A 19,378-nucleotide genomic window follows, 5' to 3' on the forward strand; every position below is an offset into this window, starting at 1 on the left:
CCGATACGGTGAAGGTCCAGCGCTATCTGCTCTTGTTACCTCATGAAGGCCGGAGTTCATTTCAGCAGGTAAAGTAAGTTGTGCAATCTGCCGGAGGTTTCATCATTCCCTAGGCTTTGTGTGCAGTGATACAAAGTACATTGGTAGGTTTGGGGATGACTGACCACTAAATATATTAGGCATTGTATAGATCATACAAAATAAACAATGTTTACCATTAATATGATGATAAAGGTACCATGAATAGTTATGACACGTACTTGTGATATGTGCAGATGTGTATATCCATCTAATGAGCTGAGATCTGGTGGACGCACATGCTCAGTCGTTCTCCCTATAGCCTGGTCTCTTTGGAGTGATCCTGGGATTATGGCACATCAGCAATAGAAATGACTTTCTGTTCTGCTTGTCAGGGATATAAGTAAGAAGGGACTATACTATCAGCTGCCGGAGGGGGAAGGAGATTGATTATGACCAGAGCTTGCCCCACTGCAGCACCAAGGAAGATGTATGGAAGCAAAAATTGTAAAGGGTAATTTCCTATGCCAGAACACTGCTATTATCAGCCCTTTAGGGTTTTTGGTCTGAAATTATTTATGGATAAGCCACTAAAATATACATTTCTGCATTTGTGGTCAGCTTTGTCACCTCATGGTTAGGTGCAGAATTTTATAGGTTCATCCTCAACATGGACGTGTATGGCATATCCACGGGAATATATATTATGTAGTAAGGGTCAGTATTGCTGGCTAGTATTAAGCTCTAATGTATAACCTCTTGCTTCTTACTCTTGTTATAGACTTATAGGGCGTCTCCAGCACTTTTTGTTTTATTCATTCAATGTTGATACTCCTCTCCCAGGCTGCTGTTTCCAGTCTATCGGTCTCCAGATTGACATCAGGTTTGATATAGCATTTGTGCTGGGTGACCTCTTCACAATTGGCACGTGACTGCTGTGATGTGCCATTCGTGAAGAGGTGACAGCTGAGTCCCGAGACTGGCTGCAGTGGTCACCTGTCACAAATAGCCCGTGGACTTCTAACCTGAAGACTGGACCTGCTACTACAGTAGTTGCTGTTTTTTTGTTTTGTTTTGTTTTTTAATGTTCATGGACCTTCAACAGCCTGATTAAACTTAAAAAAAAAAAAAAAAAAAAAAATTAAATAGCCTCTTCAAGATGCACTCTGGCCCCCTCAGACCTTCCCAACCTCAAAAGCCGCAACCAGTTTTTATGTGTCTGCTGGCTAGTCTTTTACTAGCAGATCTGAAGACATGGAGGATGTTCTGAGACTCACATGCTTTCTATCAAGTTGCAGGAAACTACCCGAGGCCTTGTAATTAAAGTGCTGGTTGTACACCCTGATAAGGACGGCGCGCACCCTCCCCGCATTGTAGGTACGCCTCTGACCTGCTACACAGTGACTGTGTCTATAGGTTTCATGTGACACAACACCAATATCTACCTGACCTGTAATAACATCCAATTATCCATGTCACAGGTAGCGACATAGCCGAGAACAATGGGAGGCGTTCTCAGCGGGGCTGCCATTAGTCTCTACTATGACATGGCCTCCTCTGATGTCAGTTTATACAGGTACAAGGTCAGCTGAGTTCATAGCAAGCAGAGTTGCTCTCCCGTTACACTAGTGGATAGCCTCCATTGTGGCTCCGCACATAGAAGTTGAAGTCTTCTTTTTATGTTCCCTGTTGGACAAGACTATCTGCAAGCTCATGGGGTCAGGGTCTTGGGGCTGTTATAGTTATATATACTTGCACTTTAGTCTTACTATTATTGTAATCCCTATAGAAGAAGCCACACATCTGCACATTCATCTATCCTTCACCCCCCAACCCCCACAGACATTGGTGTAGGTCCCAGCGAGGTCATTTATGACACATCCATCTTGTGGATATACCCTTGAAGCATTTAGTCTGCCTTGCTGGGTTATAATGTCAGCAGTCCTGTGTGAATCATGTGCGAGGGAATGATGCGTGTTCAGGCGCTGTCATCATGGGATCCCTCACAAGTTTGTAGATCAATATCGTATTGTGCAAATGTTTGAGTGTGAGATATTTATCATGCAAAGCCTAGTAAAGCTGGCAGACAATGGGCAGCGACTCTCTCGTGTTACAAGCCTGCCTAGACTTGTAGTTCTACAATAGATTGCTTGTAATGGGAATATAGATGTGTATGGAGACTATACATTTGTCATCCCTGGCCTAGGGCATGATACTGGCCTGCATGTATGTATAGAGGAGGCCATGTGCGTGCGGTATCATGAAGAAGTCTCCAGATGCAGATGTGCGTGTAGGTGTGGATGTGAGCATTGTGGTCATGATATTAGAGAGACACCAAGGGGATGTGAGTATACACTGAAACCACCGTAATACAGAGATGATCAGCCAGCGTGGGGGCTTTGTACGACACTTTCCGTTGGCGCTCGCACTTCCTGTTTGTTCTAACACTTGCTAGAAGAAAACATTGAGCAGAGGTGAGGCCCGGCTGCGGCCAGATCCCCCTGTGTATAGATAGGAAAACATCTGTGGACCGCCATTACCTCGTATGTGAGAGATTGCAGGGCTGCTGACGGCGTCTGCCCCAGAGGGGCTCAAAAATCTGACCCTCCTGCCCAGAGATTATTATGTGAGTACAAGAAGAGATCTCTACATGGACCTATAGCAATATACAGATGGATATTATCATGTATATGGGATTGGATCTAGACTATTGTGGGAGTTGTTCGGACTATTGCAATGTAGTGTGTGGTGCAACCTTGTAGTTAGACATTATGTATCGCCTGCCTAGGCTGTCCATAGTAGTAGCACAAATGTCAATGAACTGGTTCCTAAAATGTATAGATGTGGGTTTTTTTGTTTTATTTTCTTCCATTGACTTGTAAATGAGAAGCTCCTGGTCTCTGCAAGCAGCCTCCCGAACAAGCAGTGTCTCTTAAGTGAGGAATGAATGAAGTTGGCACTGGAACATTACAAGTATTCTGCTCGCCCGGAGAAGCCGGCCTCCCCAGACAAAGCCGTCCTGTTCAAGGAATAGGAGGCCATTGTAGTGCGGCCTTTTATGATAGAACTGTATGCTCAGAATCAAAAGGCAGGTGGCACGGCAGCTGTAAAGGAGTATGCTAAAAATATACACCCTCGGCAGGATGTGAAGATGCTGTTTCCATAGGCATATGCAGTTTTTTTGTGACAGAATAAGCATATATGAAGTTTCTTTTTGTTGTTTTTTTTTTATACCCAGTGTCCAATGCGGTTTTCACTTTAGGTTTTGCTATGGTTTAGGCCCGTCTGTGTATATGTACATGTGTAAGGATGTTTATAGGCGACTACAAACCTCACATTGTCTTCTGGCAACCCTTAAAGCCGATCATACGTATAGAATAGGTATTGGCAGAAATGTGGTCACATAGTCCTCCTCTGGCCCCACATGGCAAATCATGGAGGGACTAATAAAAAGAACAGAGTGCAAAATAACCAGCCTATGCCATACAGCGACCAGATCATATCCGTGTGCAGAGGGCAGAGCCTTGTAATGCAGATACTAGAAAACAGCTTAGTGACTGGACACCACAACTGTGCATTTCCGTGAAGTATATAGCATGCTTTTATCCTGCAGGGTGACTTGGATCAGGTGACATCATGGCTCCTGGCAATAGGCGTAAATGTCGGGTACATAGGTAAATACTATTGGTCTCATGTACATAGCTGTTTGTGTAGTAGAGCGCCATGACATTCTTCTTCGGTGCGTCTAGTCGTGGTGTTATATGCAGTAAGCTCGCCACTAAAAATAAATGCATTTTTCCTTCTTGGCCAACACGGTGTCTAGAGTCTGAATTCACACGGGTCCAGATTCCTGCTGTGATCCTGGATGCTCCTATTTATTGCTGCCCTTGTGTACACTCTGGATCGGTGGGCGTACAGTACTAATCTGGTGCTTTTCTTGTATTTATAGGATGAAGTTGACAGTCTAAACCCAGTTCTCAGGGACAACCCCCAGCTTCACGAAGAGGTGAAAGCCTGGGTTAAAGAACACAAGGTTCAGGAGATTTTTATGCAAGGTGAGTGTTTTCTGTAGTGCATAGTGTATGACGGCTAAGAAACACAATGCATCGGAGAGTCTCAATGGGTAGATCGTGCTGTCACAATTGTATTTTTCAGCTGTGACACTATATATTAGAAATTCAGTATTAAAGTGTAACTAAACTTTCTAAAAAACTTTTCACATGTCATAGTGACTTTGTTTTAATGGATGTCCGGCTGCTGAGATCCCCACCAATTACTAGAATGAAGAGGCGTAAATCTCATAGAGTGCTATGTATTATGGGCTCAATACAATGTCTATGCATCTGTACACCCCCGATCAAAGCCCAAGGGGCTCAGTGCTCAGGTCCGCAATGCTGACCCTTTGTTTTAGCAAGCAATGGAGGTCTCCGCACCCAGACACCATCAATAAGGACTTCTGACTTCTCCCAATAACACATTGAAAGTTTGACACTTTAATAAATGGAGCAAATAGTTGTATTTTCTAACAGTATTGTATATAATAGAAGCCTCTCCTGTACACATGCAGTAATATCCAGCCTACTGCGCCATTACATTCAGATGTTACATTAGGACACGTGAATAATTCAGATGTATATCAGACGGTCTGTTATCTAATAGTAACCTTGTACTGCAGAGATGAGGATTTACCTCCTTGTACTGATAGGCTTGTTTTATGGCAGTACTGTTATATGATTGACCTTGTACACATTGGAGCTATTTGGAAACATTGCTATAGATGTGATTACAGAGATAGGAGTAGTGATGCCATACATGCCATACCTTCTGAACCGAGAGCACGGGTTGGGCAGTAGACAGAGATGAGGGAGGAAATGTAGGATGGTGCGGCATCATGGAGAGCCTTGTGAATGAGAGTGATAACTTTATATTTTATTCTATAATGAATAGGCAGCCAATGTAGCGACTGGCACAGACCCGAGGCATCGCTGTAGCGTCTAGCCTGATAGATGAGCCTGGCCGCTGCATTCAGAATAGATTGTAGAGGGGAGAGTTTAGTGAGGGGAAAACCGATAAGTAAGGAGTTACAGTAGTCAAGGCGAGAATGAATCAGAGTAGAGATGAGCGAGTACTGTTCGCATCAGCCGATCCAAATAGCACGCACGCATTGAAATGAATGGACGTAGCCGGCACGCGGGGGGTTAAGCGGCCGGCCGGCGTCAAAGCGGAAGTACCAGGTGCTTCCATTCATTTCAATGCGTGCGTGCTGTTCGGATCGGCTGATCCGAACAGTACTCGCTCATCTCTAAATCAAAGAGACAATAAGTGTCTTTAGTGTATCTCTGGTGAGGAAAGGGCGTATTCTGGAGATGTTTTTGAGGTGGAGGTGACATGAACGTGCGAGTGATTCAATATGAGGGGTGAAGGAAAGGTCTGCGTCAAACATGACCCCGAGGCAGCGGACATACTGCCTAGGAGTTATAGTAAGGCCTGAGACTGCAATGGATATATCAGGGACAAATCTATTAGATGATGGAAACAGTATTAGTTCAGTCTTACGCTAGGTTCACACCTGCGTTCAGCTGTCCGTTCTGTGGTTTCCGTCTTCTGCATGCCAGAAGACGGAAACCATAGACCGGGTGCGGCGGTGAGCGTTTTATGCTCTCCGCTGCGAAACCGTTTTTTTTAAATCCGGACACAGAGTACTGTATGTCCGACTCTGTGTCCGGATTATAAAACCTGGTTTCGCGGTGGAGAGCATAAATCGCTCACGGCTGGACAGCTTCTCACCCATTCAAATGAATGGGTGAGAGACTCCTGCAGGTTTCCGTCTCCTGCTCTGTTTTATGCAAGAAACAGAAACCTGAAGTACGGAGTCCCGGTCGCAGATGTGAACGAGCCCTTAGAGAGATTTAGTTTCAGATAGAGCGAGAACATGATATTAGAGACAGCAGAGAGACAGTCACTAGTGTTCTGTATGAGTGCTGGGGTGATGTCATGGGAAGATGTGTATAATTGGGTGTCATCAGCATAAAGATGGTACCTGAAGCCAAATCTGGCGATGGTTTGTCCAATGGGGGCTGTGTAGAGAGAAAAGAGCAGGGGGCCTAGGACCGAGCCCTGAGGAACCCCAACAGCAAGGGAAAGAGGGGAAGAAACAGCCCGCAAATGATACAGTGAAGGTGCGGTCTGAGAGATAAGAGGAGAACCAGGAGAGCGCAGTGTCATTGAGGCCGACTGAGCGGAGCATAGTGAGGAGGAGATGATGGTCAACAGTGTCAAAAGCTGCAGAGAGGTCCAGAAGGATAAGAAGAGAGAAGTCACCATTGAATTTAGCCATTAGGAGATCATTGGAGCTTTTGTGAGAGCCGTTTCAGTAGAGTGCAGAGCGCGGAAACCAGATTGTAAAGGGTCAAGCAGAGAGATAGCGGATTAAACGAGATTACACCCAGGTCCCATCCACAGCACCTATATAAAGCTGCTATAAAGGAGTGTATTGCGGACTCTTGTACAGGTGAGTCAGGAGATGCCATAATTAATTTTATTTTTATTATAACTCTTGTATAATCCACAGCACTTTACAGACCTTGTCGGTCACTGTCCCCTATAGGGCTCGCAATCTAAATTCCCAATTAGTATGTCTTAGGAGTGTGGGAGGAAACTGGTGTTCCCAGAGGAAACCCACACAAACCCACTTATAGACACAGGTCCCACACCTATTTGTCTTATATTGTATCTTGTATTATGTCTTGTGGTTGCACTTTTGCGGTTCTCTACATTCACTTCATTGGGAGTTCCAAGGGAAAAAAAAAATTATAGCATGTATGTTTGGCTGTTTTGGGAACCACTACAGAGGTGAACTGAGAGCCAAAGATGTGTGACCACTTCTCCATTCACAGTGATCATGGGATGGGGGGGGGGGCAAGGATGGTACCCATATTAATGAGACATGTGAATATCTCAATGGTCTGTCTATTGGCATGTTCCCTTATTCACGATGGTGGCACACATTTGTGACAACAAATATACAGTTTTCTTTGATATAAAGGTAAAATTGCATCATTTTCCTTGACGCTGGCTTGACTGGTTGCTTCATTGGTTATTCCCTTGGACACCAAGGACTGATTCTATCGCAGGAGTGCTGCTTAGTGCTGGCTAGGTCAGTCCTTGTGTAGGCAAGTGAGAAGTAAGCCCATACATGCCACAATGACATGGGCATATACCAACCACAGATACTGCAGTCGGTGACCTAACCATTAAGAATTAGATTTTTATTATTATTATCCAAGTATTATGTGACTTCATTTTGACTTCAGTCCGCTGAAGAGTCATCCTTGTAATGTTAAAACAAAAATATAATGGCTGGCGACTCGTAGACGTGTAGAGCGCTGCGGCTGAGCATTTGTTTGTGTCTGCCTGGAGTGTGTCAGTATCTGGAAGTGAAGCCCTGCATGATGTAACTGTTGGAAGGAGATCAAGAGACCTTCTGAGACATGGATTTCCGAGTATCTAAATGTGTCATTGTTCTGTTCATAGGACCTTATTCCTTAAACGGCTATCGAGTGAGGGTGTACAGACAAGACTCTGCCACCCAGTGGTTCACTGGTATAATTACTCACCATGACCTTTTTACCCGCACTATGATTGTTATGAATGACCAGGTAAGTGGAACATCACTGATGGGTACACGCTGTATGTGTGTCACACGCTTTCTAGTGTAAAGAGTAGCCATAGCCTGGGGTTTGTTTTTTTGTTACTCTTACACAATTTATTTTTATATGCGACCGCCAGGGAGATCATCTGATCATCTAGGGTCTCACTCCTGGCCCCTTGGCATACTACTGACTTTGCTGGGGAAAGCTACAGCTGCTGCAATAGACCGTAGTATCACATGGCAGCCATTCATATGAAAGGCCGATCATGTGTTACAAGGATGGCTGGAGTCCAGAAGAATAGGATCCTCATACCCTAGAACAAGGGACCGCCCTCTATGTTCTCCATATCGCCTATTAGAACATCAGTCAGACAATCCAGTGCTTAAATGTTGCCTACCTCTAGTGTGAATATGTGACAGAAGCTGCAGTGGTTGCCACACAGGTTTTCTAAAAATGGATAATGACTAAGGTCGGGTTTATATCTGCATTGGAGACTCCATTGCATTGATTAGTGAAAATCAATGGACCCCATTGACTATAATGGGGTCTGTCAGGGGGCCCCTTCTTTTTAACTGGAACTGCTGGACAAAAAGTGGGACTTTGCAGCACTTTTTCATCTGACCGTTTCAGTTTAAAAGAAGGGATCCGTGACAGATCCCATTATAGTCAAAGGGGTTCATCAGGCATAGTTGCTGTCTATTTCAGCAGTCCATTGTCCTGGTCCACGGAGAGACCAGAATAATGTACACAGGGGCTCAGATGTAAACATACATTGGTACTATTTCTGTGTGCATTGGATTTGGACATCAGCCCAGGCCTATAATTTGTATGACCTATTGCTTTATCACAGTGATCGGTTATTAGACGTTCGCACCTTGCTGGTGTACATTGCCATTTCATAGACTCTTTAGTAAACGTTTTAGTTCCGGTGTACTGTGCTTAAGATAGATGGGTACTAATGGTCGCCATGTTTGTGTCTTTTGGCCCAGGTTCTAGAGCCACAGAATGTTGATCCTTCTATGGTTCAGATGACCTTTCTAGATGACGTTGTTTATTCTCTGCTAAAAGGTGAAAATATAGGCATCACAAGTCGCCGCAGGTCGCGCTCCAACCAGAACAGCAACACAATTCATGTAAGTGTTTCAGCTTCCATACCTGTGCAAGTAAATTTCATCTGGAGAAGGGGTCGACCACTTTCTTCCCCCCCATAATTTCTGTTACTCGTGTGTTCTAAACAGTGTTGTCTCTTTTAGGGTCATTATACACGTGCACAAGCAAATAGTCCCAGGCCAGCGATGAACTCCCAGAGCTCCACCAAACAGAGCCAGAACCGAAACGCCCGCCTAAACAAGAGGAAAGGTTCTGACAGCAGCATGCCGGATGAAGATAGGATTAAAGAAGAAAGATTTGACGGTACTGGTGAGAAGGGGGCGAACCTGTAATGGGTTGTAATCGCCAGACAAGGATAAAGATATCCCGAGTCTCGCTGAAAATGAGAACGTCAATGCCCTTGCCCAATCCTCCATATTAGAATGCATACAGCCTGGCAACAATCTCTTATATTGTGGGGACTATTTGTGGGGTCCCTTTCCCAAGAGAGAAGTACATAGTGAAACAAGGGGGGTATCGATCTATGGGGGTCAGCACCCCACAATATCAAACCATGTGACATGTCACTATAACTTGTTGCAGGGGTTTGATTGACAGGGTGTAGTCACAGTGAGTCTGCAGTATATATTTAAGGTATATATCAAGAGGATGTCCCGACCTATGCTTCTGACTTAATCCAATGTATATAATGTAGGCTCCCATGTGAAATAAAAATGGGTGTTGAATAGATGCAACGTAAGTGCAGTTTGCAAAAGAAAAAAAATGTTGGATTCTAGACAGAATTCAGTTTTTTCTTTGCTGACGCACAGTTCACAACCTATAAGACTTGTCACGTGGATGTACGTACGGACTAACGTCTGGATTTCTGTTTGCAGAAAATGTGAAAAGGAACAAACATTTTCACAGCAAAAGGAGGAAACCCGAGGAGGATGAAAAGAAAGAAATTCTGAAAAGGCTGCGCACAGACAATATTTCCGACTGCTCCGAGAGCAGCGACTCAGAAAATTCGAATAAAAGGATAATAGATTCTTCCTCTGAGCAAAATTCTGAGAACGAGTTGAAAAGCAAGAACACTTCAAAGATAAATGGAGACGAAGGAAAATCCCAAAGTAGCAAGGGGGCTGAGGAACAGACACTAATAGATAGGCATCCTCACTGGGATGAAATACAGGAAGATAAAAAGCTTCAAGACGCAGAAAGGCTAAAGTCAGCTGACTTACAGCTGCAGAAAGAAAACTCTCAGTTCCTCCTCTCCGAACAGACAGCACTTTATGAGCAGAATTCCAATAAACCGCTTGTTCAAGATAGCGTGGTTGAGCGGAGCAACACTACCGAATTGTTACAGACTGATCAGCTCGCCGGCAAACCGCCCACGCCAAAAAATTCTATTGTCTTAACTAATGAAAACAGTTTGGACAAAACTCCCCAGGAAAGCAGTTCAACCAAGTTCAACACACAGCCCAATGCCAAGAAGGAGCTGCAAAGCAGTGACCCGAAGCAGTCATTTGGCACCATCAGTTATTCCAGTGTAAAGAAACAGGAATCTGAACACGGTTGGAATGACAGTGTTAACCATAAGACAGATTTGGCACTTTCAGGGGTTTTAAAAACACCCCAGTCTACCAATAAGGAGGTGAATGACAGGGAGAAGATCCACCACACCTCCGTCATTGGTAGCACATCCTTAACGGATGAACAGAAGAGGCTACAAAAACAGACTCTGGACGCTCTTAAGGCCAAGCCGCATATATCCGAAAATTCTAGTAAAATAAAGTTTAGTTCCTCTCCAGATATGTTGAAGTCTCGCCCCGTCCACTCTCCGGATTCAGTGAAACTCAAGGTGAACTATCACAATAATCAGACTTCTGGAGTCGCTAGGCCCTTGAGTAAGATGGATTCTGATTCGCACAGGTCTAGCTTCCATCCAGTGACTGCAAGAGCCAGTGCGATCGAGTCCACAAAGAGTCCACTTATTATAGACAAAAATGAGCATTTTACCGTTTACAGGGACCCAGCACTTGTCGGACCAGATACTGCAGCTAATCACATTTCTCCTTATTTGCACCAGCACAATTTTACTCTTCATTCTCCAGCTCATCGAGCATGTTTACCTCCAAACAACCACCATCCAGCACTAACAGCGAACCCTCATATGTTAACGTCCTCTTCAAACCAAACGCCTATGACTGCTATAAATGCCCACGCACTGGGTAGCACATCGCACCATTCGGTCCACCATCCTCACTTACTACCTACGGTGCTACCGGGTATGCCTCCTGGGTCATTGTTAGGCGGTCACCCTCAGCTAGAGACTGCACACGCCAGCAGCCTTAGCCATTTGGCACTTGCACATCAGCAACAGCAGCAAATGTTACAGCACCAGCCACCTCATCTTCTTGGCCAAGCTCATCCTCCAGCTTCTTACAACCAGCTGGGACTTTACCCTATTATTTGGCAGTATCCAAATGGAAGTCATGCCTATTCTAGCCTTGGCTTGCCTTCCTCCAAATGGGTACACCCAGAGAACCATGTCAATGCAGAGGCTTCCATAAGAAGGGTGAGTAATGAGAGCACGCATGTGTATTAGTTCATCAATATAGTATGTTTTATATAGACTGGTGGGGATGGCGTCCTTAATCTGTCAAGCTGCATGTATGTATTAAGACTCTGTTCACGTGTTCAGGTTCCAAACAATGATACGCAGCTGTGCTATTCTTCCTAGTGAAGCCATTCCTAAACGATTTTCTGGCAACATTTGTAACTTTATTACATGTTCTAATATACATTAAATTAACATTTACTTTGACTATTCTCTGTCAGCTGAAATCTGTACATCACGTCTCGCTGGAGTATCAATGGGAAAGGGGTTCACTACAAAGAGTGACCTCTCGTGTATTATAACACGTAGAACAGTGGGTTTTATCATGTCATATAACAGATGAGATGCTCCGTTTTAATAGAACACCAAGATGGCAATTCTACTTGTATTATTACCAGAGATATTACCAGTTGAAAATACAGCCAGGAATGGCAACAGCTGCCTATAAATATGGTAAAGATTGTATTTTCAATGGGTGATATCTCTGGAAATAGTACAGGGTTCTTGGTGTCATATTGAAGCTGAGAATCTCATTTTTCTTATGACACCAGAATCACTGTTCTATGTTTTGTACTGCCCTGGAAGTGTTAGAAGTGGTCCCTCCCCAACCTCCGCTTCCCTGCATTGTACAGGAGCCTGTCCATGTACTCCAATGAATAGCAGGGTACAGACTTCGCCTAGGGAAAGAATGAAGAAGAGCAGGATTTCACAGAAAGGAACCCAAAGTATATTTCACAATTTCTTAACGTCAGAAATGCTGTCAGAAGATCAAAAGTTGTCGAAAAGTTTAAGTACTTTAAGTGTGAATCCTGCCTTATACAAGACTTTGTAGTGAACATTCAGTTTTGATAATGACAACCGCGTATCTGAGCTGTCCGCTGTGTGAATGTGGATTTTAGGTCAATCACCATGTTCTTTCCTGGCATTAACCAGGAGTAATATGGTTGTCACTGATCTAACCTTGGAGAATGTGGCTTCATTGGGCCTAGCAGACTGTATCATATCAAATGGGACTGAAAGTTAAAGGGGTTGTCCCATTACAGACACTGAGACAGTCCCTTTAAATCCCTCGTATGTGGAGTCGGCAGAAGTATGATACTGTGTTTCTGCAATAACATTGGGATTTTACTATTGGGTTCTTATTACGGCTTGTCACGTTGTTTCAGTATTTGACTTGTTACTTTGTTTTTTTTTAACCCATTCCTGATTTAAAGTAAAAAGCCGCGCAGAATGTTCACAAGGTGGAAAAGGTTTCCGCGACCTTTGCCTCCGTGTGAATATACCCTTATTATAAAATATATTGTTAGGATAGGCCATCAATGTTAAATCAGTGGGGTCCGACTCCCAGCAGCCCACCCGACAGCTAAAGGTGGTGCAGTGCTTGGGGTGCAGGAACTCTGATGTTGATGACCTATCCTAAACATAGACCATGAGTATTAAAGTGTCAGAAGCCACCCTGTAAACATACACATAAACATTACAGGAGCAAGTCCTCATCTCTGCCATCTCCTTGGTGTCCAGCACAGAAATGTATACAGTAAAAAGCAAGCAGTGTTTGTGAAACCTAATAACTAGGAAGATGTTTGCTTTACATTGACCCCATGTAACAGCTGTGATATGTAGCAGTATACGTCCATGTGCCATCACCGCCTCCACAAACTCAGGAAACCATTATTACCAGGCCTGACTGCTAGGCAGGTCTAAGATTCTGCAGCTTGTATCTATGAAGAGGTCAGAAGCGAGCGTTGAAGGCAAATAAACAGGTTTTCAGCATCGAGGCGCTCACTCCCATATTTTCCTCCATGCTGATTGCTCAAGGGTCTGCGGCCCTGAACTTGAACCGCACTATAGAGGAAAGTGGAAATAAAAAGCCTGGCATGAGGTAGAGTTTGGGTCTAATAGCATCCTTCTGGAGAGGCCGGCCAATGTAAACATCTGGCCGGGATCATTTATACCATGCATATTTTCCATATGTAGTCATATATCATTTTCCTATTACTGTTCGGAGCTTCAAGTTACATAAACTGCCCTGAGTGTCACAATGCACTGCAATAACTATAGAGATAAATAGATAGATCTGTTCGCCACGCAGTTGAATACAATCTGTTGATCCGTCTGAACGCCGTTTTCGGGTAAGGAGATGCTGTTGCGATGTAGGGTTAACCCTATGTTCACAGCTCTTCTTGTGCGTTAAAATCCAGTTTGTCTCTATTTTTGACCCTTGCTTGTAATCGTTTGCTTTTAGTGTTTTTGTGGCTTTACTATCATAAGATACAACTGAAACCATGAAAACCCGGTAAATGAGTCACCTTTGCAGCCTCATGATGGTGACACATGACACTTTTTACACCACAATTGAAAGGCTTTTTTTCACTTCCCTATTATTAAGAATTGTTGTAGGACGGCAGACAACCTAAAAACAAGCTATTGGCTTTTAAAGGGGTTTTCCAAGATGTAAATATTAATGGTCTCATTGTATGTCAGCACAGTGCCATATATTGTGTTGTGGCTGTCACTGGTATTGCAGCACGATCACATTCATTTGAACTGAACTGATAGGGGGAAAAAAAAGTTGTGACCTCAACCTCAGACTTCATGTACACAACTGTGTACATTGTCAGTGTGCTAGCTGTGTTTTTCCCGTCTGGTATCATTATATTTTATGGCCTCATACATGTATTATTATGGGGCCATGAGACCAATTGCAAAACTCAGCAAAGGTCCTATTCCTGTCCAGATTCATTGAAGTAAATGAATGGGGCCGTGAAAGTATGGGCAGCGTAGATCTCATCCATGTGCCATCTGTGCTGTTCATCTGCAGACCCAGCACATTCACATCGTCATATGCATGTGCCTTTAAAATTGTTTTCCAGTCCCATTGAATCATCAGCTGACCTTGGTATAAAATTACCTTGCCATTCTGCTGCTGCCTCCATGCTGATGTTTCCTTGGACATCCACTGGCCACTATTTGCAGGGCTCCAGTAAGGTTGTGGATGTGAGCACATGACGACTGCATCCAGTCATTGGTTGTAATGGGGACATACTGGCCCGAGTCACATCACTGCTGCGGCCATTGTTTGGTTTGATAGGTGCCATATTGAGATGACACAACATCACTAGGGCCAGGTAAACCGAGACCAGCAGAGAACCAGGGAGACAGCATTGGCATGGGAGCAGCGCCCTTTATGTGTATGCCATAGATTTAAGTTTAAATTTTCTTTAGTTTTCTTAAAGAAGGTCTAGTAAGTGTTACATTTGGAGAAAATGGTGATCAGGATTACCACAGCACACTGACAAGGGTCACATGGAAATAATACAGGGATATAGACGTTAAGCATTTTTCTTTTCTTGCATTATAAATATATATATTTTTGTTATGTTATATGGGATGAGGCAGAAGTGGCATCTAGTCATGTATCCGTTTATTCCTTTTTGCAGAACACCGCTAGCCCCTGGTTACACCAGCCCACGCCCGTGACGTCCGCAGACGGCTTACTAATGGGTCACCTTCCCGTACGCCCCTCCAGTGCTGACTCTCTTAGACCACTTAAACTGGCGGCACATTCCAGTCCACCCTTGTCTAAACCATCGACAGATCACCATAAAGAGTAAGTAGCCCTATCCCCCTCCCACTTATAATACATGTCTATAGGAAATAATACAGATGTTTTTGTGTCTACTAAATCTGTAAATAATACAATCTTATTTTTCAACAGGGACTTGGAGAAGAAGACGTTTAGTGAACCTTTGCGCTCCGTTTCTTCAGCACCTGTAAAGTCCGAGCACGAACACAACCGAACACACGTGGGAAAAGATGGCCATATACACAGACATTACATGGAACCTGTTCTGAGCCACACCAAGCTTCCCCGTTCAGCTCCAGACAGTGGAGAGAGGCCGAGCAAATATAAGGATGAGCACAGGAGGATCCTTCAGGAGAACATAGAAGCTTCATCTTTCTCTATGAAAATGAAAGCACATGAAAATGAACGCGAGAGCTATGCCAGAGTAACGCCCATCTTGTCTTGCAGCCCGAAAAGCCACTTGGTTAAACAAGAAAACAATGTAGAGCGCCCCATCTCAGACTTGTACAAAATGAAAAATTCAGTCTCGCAGAGTCTGCCGCAAAGTAATTATTTCACCACCTTATCTAATAGCGTGGTGAACGAACCGCCAAGGTCATATACATGTAAGGAAGCCGTCAGTGTGTTCCCTGAAAAGCAAAATGCTAGCTCTTCCTCAACAAATTCTTCTACTAACTCGTATATGTCCTCCTTATCTAAGCCACCTCCGTTAATTAAACACCAACCTGAAGACGGGGCGGCGAGTAAATTAAATGAGCAGCTCCCTCAGCAGGTGGCAACACACACAATTACATCTTACAGAGGAGACAGCAGAAGTCCAACCCAGTTGTCCGTCTCCTCATCGAATGCACTCCGTAGCATGCCCGCCTTGCACAGGGCACCTGTTTTCCACCCTCCAATTCACCACAGCCTTGATAGGAAGGATGTTGGTTACAGCAATCTTTCTCCACCAACCCTCACTCCAGTGCAGCCTGTAACCACTGGAGGTAAAATCCAGGAACTTCAGAAACCTCCAACTCTAGTTCCTGAGCCCAAGGAGGGTGCTGCGAATTACAAAAAGAACACTGAGAAGCCTGTCCAGGAAATGTGGAAAGCAAATGAAAAACAAAATCACAGTAAAATTGAATGGATGCCAGAGAAAAATAACGTGAAGTTACCTTCGGCAACCGCATCTGTCATTGTACGCCCGCCATCCAGTGCAAAGTATGATAACATGCCAGCAACTCAGGCAGTCCCCAAGGAAAGAGTTGGCGAAAGATCCTTGGCTGGAATCAATCAGTCGGATTGCATAAAGCCTTTGGAAATCAGAGAGACTACAAGGATAGCCCAGCCACTTATGAACTCAGACAGCGCTCATGGGCTCTTCGAGAAGAACGCTCACGCTCCCTCACACAACATTCCCAGTTCCTCTGCACCTGGAACTAATATAATGTGCAGCACGAAAACCGATGTGACCACTTCTGCCCCCACAACCACAAGCGTTTCGAGTTGCGGTGGATCAGAAGTGACGTACTCTTTATCCAATGCTGTTTCAACGTGTACAGTGATAGAAAGCACCGGATCAATATCTGGGACTCCTACAGTGTCACCAGCTCAAGAGGGCACGGCCAACCCCGCAGCTTCAGCCTCCCCTGCCAGTAGCAAGACTGCAAGTGCAATTCAGCCCAACTCCTTATATCCTGCTTCAAGTGATTTTTTTCACTTAAAAAAGCACAAGGCGGCTTTGGCTGCAGCTCAGTTGAAAAGCACTAATGCCAATGATCCAGAGACCAATGCTGTGAAAAATCAGACCTTTCCAGCCTCAGGCTCTCCAGAAAGTAACGCACCCTGCAGCTCAACAAACACAACAAGCTCTACGGGCACTGGGCAGGCTTCCCAATGCAGCCAGCCAAACTACCACACAAAACTGAAAAAGGCCTGGCTTACCCGACACTCGGAGGAAGATAAAAACACTAACACCAAGCCAGAAAGTGCCAGCAGCTCTATAGTCTCCGAAATCATCAAACCTTGTACTGTTAACCTGATCGCTTCAACGTCGAGCGAGCTGCAGAATAACATAGACCTTAGGGCACAGGAGGACAAATCTCCCAAGGAAGATAGGCTTACAAGGAGGAGGGTTAAAAGGACTTATGAATCTGGCTCCGAAACGGAGGACTCGGATGAAAGCGAGAGCAAGTCTGGACAAAGGCTGAAACGTCAGCCCAAGCCAACGTACAAAAAGAAGCAAAATGATATGCAGAGGCGAAAAGGTGACACAGACAAAGAGGAGGAAATCAAACCCAATGGTATTCTTAGTCGCAGTGCCAAGGAGAAAAGCAAACTGAAGTTACAGAGCAATAGTTCCAGCAGTAAGTATCAGGCGGCTTTCCGGTGTCATGTGAATAGCGTGTGTTTGTATTTATACCAGGGCTCGCTGCCTTTTGTCGCTTGTTCTTGGATCTCTGCCACGCTGCATTCCGGCTCTGTGTTTAGCTTGACTTAGGTACAAACATCAGGAAAGAGGAGAGTGGACATGGGAATTCTTCTCAGATAAGATCAGCCCCATCTATGTCACTTCCCAATATAACCAGTAGACTGGAGGAGATATATATATATATATATATATATATATATATATATATATATATATATACACAGTACTCCCTTGCAGGGGTCAGCAACCTTAAGCACTCCAGCTGTTGTGATACTACAACTCCCAGCATGCATACTTGCTATTCCATAGAAGTGAATGGAGCAATTTGGGATTTTCAGGTTCCCAGCAGCTGGAGCGGCAGAGCTTGCTATGGTCCTATAGTCGGATGTAGGGAGCACTTAGAATATACTGGTTCTCCTTGTGCGGATTTAGCTTACAAGATGGAAACTCTCAGTAAAAGAGCCCTGAGAAATCACTAGGGGTACCAGGGTAACCAGATCAGTCCACCTCTGGACGGTTGTTTTTTTCTTTTCACATACAGCTTTTGATGTTTCTGTCAACAAGTAGTCGACTGATTCCAATAGTAACCAGCAGAAATGTGAATACGGGGTGTAACTATAAAAGTGACGTAAAGCTGTATATTTGTAGAGTTTCAGACTGTATTGCATTATAACTTTTCACTGCAGGGCCTGTATTAGACCATATGGCTCTATATGGCCCTGGTGCACTTCTGTACAGAATCCTTTGCTGTGCCTCATGTACTTAGATTCTCTCCTACAAGTTATGTCTTTGGGCAATGTTGTTAGACATGCGGAGTGTAATTTCTACCGTATACAGCACATTGCGAAATGCTGGAGTAGAGGTGACTGCCATTGTCCTATTGTGAGGTGTTTGTGATCTGGTGTTACTACACATTTCTGAAACTTGCCCTCTAGACAATGTGTGTATGTGTATAAGACAAGTTTCTTCTATTTATCTGGCATCTTAGATTATGGACCATGTTATTTCTAGAGATTGTGGTTGGCTTTATGGTGTGTTTAACACGTTGTTCCATCTGTACTATGTTAAAAGGATCTGGCAGCTGTCCTGACAAGTCTGGGTGTTACTAGTTGGCGGTATGTCCTTACACAGTCTGACGTTGTCCAGTCAGCACTGGCAGCCACTTTGTAGGGGCGGACCCCCTTGGCCAGGGGAGTAGTAATGGCCATTTACCTAATAATATATTTCTAGGAAGAGTAAGTGAAGAATGTCACAATGCATGCAAACATGGCAGGAGAGGTGGCCGGTTCCCTTTTAAAGGGGTTGTCCAAGGAGTTTTATTTTACTAATTTCTTCCTGGGATTTTTTTGTGCTGTACCCAGAGTCACTGACCCCCCCCCCCCCCCCCCCCTCCCGTCACGCTAGATAGCTGTACTTTGGGTGCTGGCAGACTATAGTAAAACCGGTCCTAGCAGTTCAAGTAACCACCTGTGAACGGAAGGGGAGGGTGAAGACAGAGCGACCCAAGGGCTGGTACTGATTCCAATCACATGACCCAGGGTCAGAACTAACCAAGACCCCCACCCCCTCCCAGATCCAGCATGAAATAATCCCCAGATAAACTGAGTAAAATAAATCCCTGGACAATCCCTTTAAGGATTCTATATTACGCACCTGCAGCGTGCCCGGCCTCTCCTCGGTCTCTGATGACCTCCTGTTTAAATGAGGGCTCTGTACAATGAATGCTATATCCCCCCACCCTGGTCTCATGTTTTGACATGTTTGTCTATAAGAACACCCACCATGTAGCGCACAGAATATATTCCTTTTTTGCTATAACCACACTTGAACTGAGTGTTAAATTACCAAATCTTTTCATGTTTGGGGATTTGCAATGAAATCTTAAGCAGCGCCGGGCTGTGACTGAAGCCGCATTCATCCGTCCCCTCCACTTCAGGAGTAAATGACTGCCATATTTTTCCAGGCTGTCCTTGCAGCGATGCGTGCTCTCGGGGTAGGTT

The 19,378-nt window shown here is 44.4% G+C and overlaps 1 protein-coding gene across 5 annotated transcripts in view; it reads left to right on the forward strand.

The window, feature by feature from the left end:
• The window catches only part of JMJD1C (jumonji domain containing 1C), a 167,785-nt gene that overhangs the window by 130,430 nt on the left and 17,977 nt on the right, over positions 1-19,378 (forward strand). For 3 of the 5 annotated variants that reach the window (XM_075257472.1, XM_075257475.1, XM_075257477.1), the window contains 7 exons: positions 3,968-4,073; positions 7,552-7,676; positions 8,660-8,803; positions 8,924-9,089; positions 9,656-11,337; positions 14,820-14,989; positions 15,098-17,313. In XM_075257472.1, coding sequence (XP_075113573.1) covers positions 3,968-4,073; positions 7,552-7,676; positions 8,660-8,803; positions 8,924-9,089; positions 9,656-11,337; positions 14,820-14,989; positions 15,098-17,313 — 4,609 coding nt within the window. The remainder of the gene's footprint in view (positions 1-3,967; positions 4,074-7,551; positions 7,677-8,659; positions 8,804-8,923; positions 9,090-9,655; positions 11,338-14,819; positions 14,990-15,097; positions 17,314-19,378) is intronic. The other 2 variants (XM_075257473.1, XM_075257476.1) reach the window with 1 other exon arrangement.

This window comes from Leptodactylus fuscus, chromosome 10, assembly GCF_031893055.1.
Source record: "Leptodactylus fuscus isolate aLepFus1 chromosome 10, aLepFus1.hap2, whole genome shotgun sequence".
Classification (NCBI taxonomy): domain Eukaryota; kingdom Metazoa; phylum Chordata; class Amphibia; order Anura; family Leptodactylidae; genus Leptodactylus; species Leptodactylus fuscus.